Source organism: Microtus ochrogaster, chromosome 4 (genome assembly GCF_000317375.1).
Source record: "Microtus ochrogaster isolate Prairie Vole_2 chromosome 4, MicOch1.0, whole genome shotgun sequence".
NCBI classification, from domain to species: Eukaryota; Metazoa; Chordata; class Mammalia; order Rodentia; family Cricetidae; genus Microtus; species Microtus ochrogaster.
The window spans coordinates 32,294,835-32,300,767 of record NC_022011.1 but is presented as its reverse complement, the minus strand read 5'-3'; the positions used below and the strand labels follow the sequence as shown (position 1 = coordinate 32,300,767).

The 5,933-nt window shown below is 51.8% G+C and overlaps 1 protein-coding gene across 1 annotated transcript in view; it reads left to right on the top strand.

Moving 5' to 3' along the window:
* The first annotated feature begins 6 nt into the window (after window positions 1-6).
* The window catches only part of Pgbd5 (piggyBac transposable element derived 5), a 58,207-nt gene continuing 52,280 nt past the window's right edge, over window positions 7-5,933 (top strand). Inside the window, exon 1 of the mRNA XM_005345871.2 lies at window positions 7-338. Coding sequence (XP_005345928.1) covers window positions 11-338 — 328 coding nt within the window. The 5' untranslated portion in view covers window positions 7-10. The remainder of the gene's footprint in view (window positions 339-5,933) is intronic.

Here is a 5,933-nt window from a genome sequence, read left to right as displayed (position 1 = left end):
GGCCGGGGCCATGGCCGAGGGCGGCGGGGGCGCGCGGAGGAGAGCTCCGGCGCTGCTGGAGGCAGCCCGCGCACGGTACGAGAGCCTGCACATCTCCGACGACGTGTTCGGCGAGTCGGGCCCGGACAGCGGCGGGAACCCCTTCTACAGCACCTCCGCAGCCTCGCACTCCTCCTCGGCCGCCTCCTCGGACGATGAGCGCGAGCGCCCCGCTCCTCCGGGGACCGCCCCGCCACCCCAAGCCGCGGATCCGTTGGAGCTGGAGGAGGATGAGGCCGGTGGAGGCTGGAGCGCCTTGCTGCGGGATCGCCCGCCCCCGTGCTTCGAGGACACCGGTGGTGAGGATCGACCGGGGACACTGGGATGCAGGGGCGCAGGGCGCGGCCTGAAGGCTGGAGTAAGAGCCGGGCCGGCTCCAGACACTCCCGACCCACACCTGTGATTTTCTGGAAGCAGATGGTTTGGGAGCAGGGATTTAAACAGGAGATGGCCCTCCTGCCCAGGGGGGTAGTCCCAGGTTTCTTGTGGGTGGAGGAGCACTTTGCCAGAGGCTTTCTGTCATCTAGCGGAGTCACACCTGTGGGGTCAGTAAAGTATGGGCTTACTGACACTGCCGAGGCAGGGTCATTTGCAGTCTGCAGGACCTAGGTGCAGGGGTGAGGCCGGTCACAGCTGAAGCTCAGTGAGAGCCCAGTGCGAGGCTACCCCAGCACCTTCACTGATCTCTGTTTTCATGAGAAACTTCCTCTGGTGCCAGTCGATCTCTCCCTGAGAGGAGCGAAGGGTGATTCCTCTGCGTTAGTGCGCGTGCTCGTCTTTCGATTACTTTTAAGGTGTGTAGACCGGACCCAGGTTATCTGGAGATGTCTGGAGTTGAGCTCAGTGACTGCCACTCCGGGTCCTCAGGAAGCTCTTGGCTTTTGCAGAGTCGAATTCTAAAACATCGCTGCTTTGCAGCAGCTCAGCCCTCTGCTTTCGGAGGAAGTGGAGGTTGCATTCTAGTTTGTGTCGTCCCCCCTCCCCCCTCCGGTGCTGCTGTTCAGACTCCATGGTCTCCATGCAGGCGGATGTTAGGCCAAGTGTGGATGGGCACCCGGGAATGCCCTTTGCATGATCCCCCCCTCCCACACACTTTGGATTAACCCGGGGTAGTGTACACTTAGTGTGACACTCTAATTATTGTCCAGCCCAGCTGGAATGCAGGTGGACGGGAGGCAGGGCCCAGGGACTGGACCTAGGAACCTTGCTGCAGGGAACTGGAGATGGGGACGGTTGACCCGGGTTGCGGTGTGGGTGGGCAAAGTTGCAGCTGGACTGGATGGAGGTTTACCATCTCCGTGCAAAGCTCTAAGTGGGTATATTTGAAAGTGGGGCCATTTGGCTGTGACTAGCCGTGCTCTAAATCACGCTTCTGTCCTAGCCTACATTTTCCAGTGTGCCATTAGGAGCCTTCTGTCCTGGGCAGTTGTTTTCCATACTGACTCTGGGGACTGTACCAGCCCAGTGTCCTGGTTTGGCAGTCTTTATGCTGTGAGCCGGTGTGATCCCATGCTGTAGCACTTGAGATAGAAGTCTACAGAGGAAGACTCAGCAAGCTCGTAGGTCTCAGGGCAAAATAATGACATTGCACTGGGTTAGGCCTAGTTTAAGAATGATGAAGGTTCTGGAGTTGAGAAGTGTGAACACACCAAAGTGACTGTTTACACAGTAGCTTACGTCTTAGTAACCTGTAAGTTAAGATTCGAAAGCAGAGTCCTTTCGTCTGTGTGCTGCACTGTCCCCTCGGAAGACCAGTGCTACCTGCCACTGGAATTAGATTCACATCCTGCACCTGAGCCTGAGTCACTGAGGTACCACAGGCAAAGGCGTTATCGACTGTTTGCTGGTGTGGTTAGTGTTGTTTTTCTACTCTAGGAGTTGCCCTGTCTTTTAAACTGAGGTCTACTTTAGAATTTTCTCTTTGGGCTATCATCTCCTTAAGGGAAGCATGGGAAAGGGTAGAGGGGCAAAGCTGATGGTTTGTTCAGCATGCAGATGTGATTTGTCAGGGCTTCAAACACGCTGATTTCTAGGGTGGTCTGAGCAGACGCTGGAGCCCAGGAGCGTGGAGAGAGATGGATGTGTTTATTAGGAGGCCAGTTGCTGCAGAGCTCAGCCAAGAGGTTGAGCTCCTGGCCCACAGCATCAGGGACACTCCAACAATTGCTCTATACCGCCAGGGCTGCTGCCTGCATCTCCCTCCCTTCTGTGCCCTCCAGTTTCTTAAGAGATAAACTGGGTGGGGAGGGTGGGAGGGGAGAGAGGAGGAGAGTGGCACTTTGATCTGTCACCAGGTTCCATAGTGGAACATTTGCAATTGCTATGGCTGCTGCAGTCAGTGAGGCCTGCACGGGACTCTAGATTAATACGGGACTTACTGACTTGCCCCATCGTAAACAATTGTGTCTGTCGGTGAGTGTAAGAGAGTGTGTGGGAAGGTGTGCGTTGCCTTTGCCGGCTGACACAGGGAGAGTTTTCTTGGGGAGAATGCACCTGTTTGCTCTCTCAGCACCTGTGATGACCTGGAGACGTTTGCGGAGCCTTTGGGCAGGAAAGCAGGGCGCATTTGGGCCCATTCTGCATTGAGTTGCTGTCAGAGATCTGTGGCTCCATGGAGATTGCACACACAGTAGAGAGACGTTGGTGCTAAGCTGAGAAAAGGGGAGGAGAGAGACCCGTGGTTGCTGGTGAGAATCCCGGCCCTTTAGGCTGTTCACCCCTATTTTCCATGGCTTCAGCTTGCTGGATGGAGCATGCTTGGGGAGGCACAGCCAGCAGTGGCAGGGGAGCGGCTCTTCCACCCCTCTCGGGCTCTGCTCTGAGGTGTGGGTTCCCTTGGGAAGACTTAAATGTACACAGTGCTGGGAGGCTGGTTGACACGCTTTAACCCTTGATGGGAGATTCTTCCTAGGAACTGAACTGCTTTCTGGGAGCACAGATTTGCTGCTGAAACCCCTAAAATAGCCCTGCAAACTGTCAGCCTCCTGCCTTCCCATTGTGCACATCCCCAGCCCTGTGCCAGGACTCCTGAGAGCAGTGTGAAGTTCAGGCAGGCTGTGTCCAGGGCCTCTGACCTTCACCTTTCCTCCGCTACTGACAGGCCTTGGATCTCTTCTTGGAGGAGGCAGAGGAGCAGGCGGCACTACAGTCTCGGATCTCCTCTTCTATCTTTGGTGGATTTTTGTGGCGACTGTCTGTGCTTGGGCTGCTCGAAGGGGAAGTTCACAGACAAGTGCCCTCCCATCCATGATACCCTGCCAACAGCTGCAGGAGACTCACTCCAGTAGGAGCCTGACCTTGGGAAGATGAGAGGAACGCGTGGGGTTGGAAAGAAACATTGTTGAATTTAGAGTTTACTGCTGGCTTATTTTACAATTATTATCGTCACTGTTGTTGTTTTAGAGACAGGTTTCTCTGTGTAGCAGTTTTGGTTGTCCTGGAACCTAATTTGTAAACCAGGCTGGTCTTGAACTCACAGAGATGCGCCTCTCTCTGCCTCCCTCCCGCGTGCTTAGTGGGATTAAAGGTGTGCATCACCACACCTGGTTTACTGCTGGTTTATTGATAAAATCTTTTATTTTTAACTTTTGTAATAATTATTTGTTATATATATTCTCTGAGAGTTTCATACATGCATGCAATGTATTTTGGTCATATTCATACTGTTCCCACCTCCAGCTCTTCCTAGACCCTCTCCCCCACATGTGCCTTCCAACTTTGTGGTTTTTTTCTCTCTCTCTCATTTTTTTTTTAAACCTACTGAGTCTAACTTATGCTGCCTGTATATTGCAGGGATGTGGGGCTGTCCACTGGAGCATGGTCAGCCTAGCAGATACCACAGTCCTGAAGAAAACTCTCTCCCTAGCTGGCATCAACTCTCAATGGCTCCGTAGCTAGGGATGGGGCTGCTGTGCCCCAGCCCCCAGCCGTCCTGGAATGTAGAGGGCCTTGATCTTGATCTTATGGGATTCCTGAGTAGTGTGGTCACTGCACCACCCCAGTCCTCCCCAACCTCTGGCTCTTACGTTTTCTCACCCCCTCTTCTGCGATGTTACCCGAGCCTTTCTGGCAGGGGTGTGATGTAGATGTCCGGTTTATGGCCGAGCACTCCATAGGCCTTTGAACACTCACTGTTTGTGAATCTCTGATAACACGGTGATCTAGTAAAACCTTTCAACTAATGAGTAAGAAGAGAAAAATGTTTCTTTTTAAGGCTGGAGTTAAGTGGGGTCTTTGACCTGGGATAATGGGAGGCCCTTATGTGGAGTCAGGGAATCGAATGGCCCCTTCTGTCTTGGCTCTGTGCCAGGTTGTGTGGCAGCAGGAGGAGCCTGGGACATAGGGAGCTGCAACTGCAGTCTCAGGCAGTGCTCCCCAACAGCTGAGCAGCCATGCAGGGTCCATGCAGCTGGCTTCCTGGGAACTCTGTGTCCCGCGGCTGTGTCCAGGTGGGGAACCTGGAGCTCTCTGTCCCGCGGCTGTGTCCAGGTGGGGAACCTGGAGATCCTGGTGGAGTTCATGTCAGCCATTGCTGACTGTGTGTCGTCACATGCCATGTTGACACAGACTCCGTGGTAGAGAAGTTGTCAGTTTCTGCAGAAGACAGCTTTAGCGTCTTAGCTGTGGAATCAGATGGAAAGACTTGGCCAGGTGGACACGAGGACACCATCCCCTAGTCAGCCCTCCAGCTCCGGGCAGGCAGTTCCACCCCTTTTGTTTCTTGACCGGCTTTCAGTCCTGCCACCGTGCCTAACTTATTTCTATGTTAATATGTAGAACTGCTCTTTCAGTGTGTGTGTGTGCGGGGGGGGGGGTGTTACTGTTCTGTGAACTTTAACATGTGAATGTGCTTTTTTTATTTATTTTTATTTTTTTAATTTATTTATTTATTAAAGATCTCCGTCTCTTCCCTGCCACTGCCTCCCATTTCCCTCCCCCTCCCCCAATCGAGTCCCCCTCCCTCCTCAGCCCGAAGAGCAATCAGGGTTCCCTGCCCTGTGGGAAGTCCAAGGAACCCCCACCTCCATCCATTTCTAGTAAGGTGAGCATCCAAGCTGCCTAGGCTCCCACAAAGCCTCTTGAAAAGCAGCACTATGTTCCTAGGGATAGTAGAAATTCTTCCTGCTCTACCCTGACAAGGGTTGGTTTTAAAAAAGCACATTCACGTGCAGTAGGATCAGAGACCCATTGCCATTGAATGTGCTTTTTTAAAACCAACCCTTGTCAGGGTAGAGCAGGAAGAATTTCTACTATCCCTAGGAACATAGTGCTGCTTTTCAAGAGGCGGGCCTTCCTGTGCCAGGAGGCAGGACTTCCTGTGCCAGCAGGTGTGGCTATGGATGCTGGCAGAGACTGTGGAAGGTTCTCACTTGTCCAAGAGTGTCAAACTCACCTTTATTTTAAAAACTGTGCTTGTATATTTTTCTTAACATCATAATAAACATCTCCACTCTTAAAAATAAAAAATGTTTTAAAGTTTTTTTAGTCCCACGATTTTTCATTATCTGGAAGAAGCTAATTGTGATGCTCAGTACATAAGTCATGTATATAAGATTACATCATGGTGGGTGAACTGAGTTTTGATTGCAATTAATGACCCGTGGACACTTTCCATTAAATTTTAAAGTTGTAAATTCTAACGGACATGTAATTCTCTAATGATCTGCTTAGCCTTGAGCCTTGGCCTTAAAAATTACTATTGTGTGTGTATGTGATGTGTTTGGGGGGACATGTGTGCCATAGTGTGTATTTAGAGATCAAAGGACAATTGGATGGAATCAGTTCTTAGCTTTTACAGTACGTGGGACCCAGGAATGGAACGTAGGTCTTCCAGCTTACGTGGCATCTCACTGATAGAGTCAGTGTTCTCAAAACTTAGTTTGTGGTCACATCTT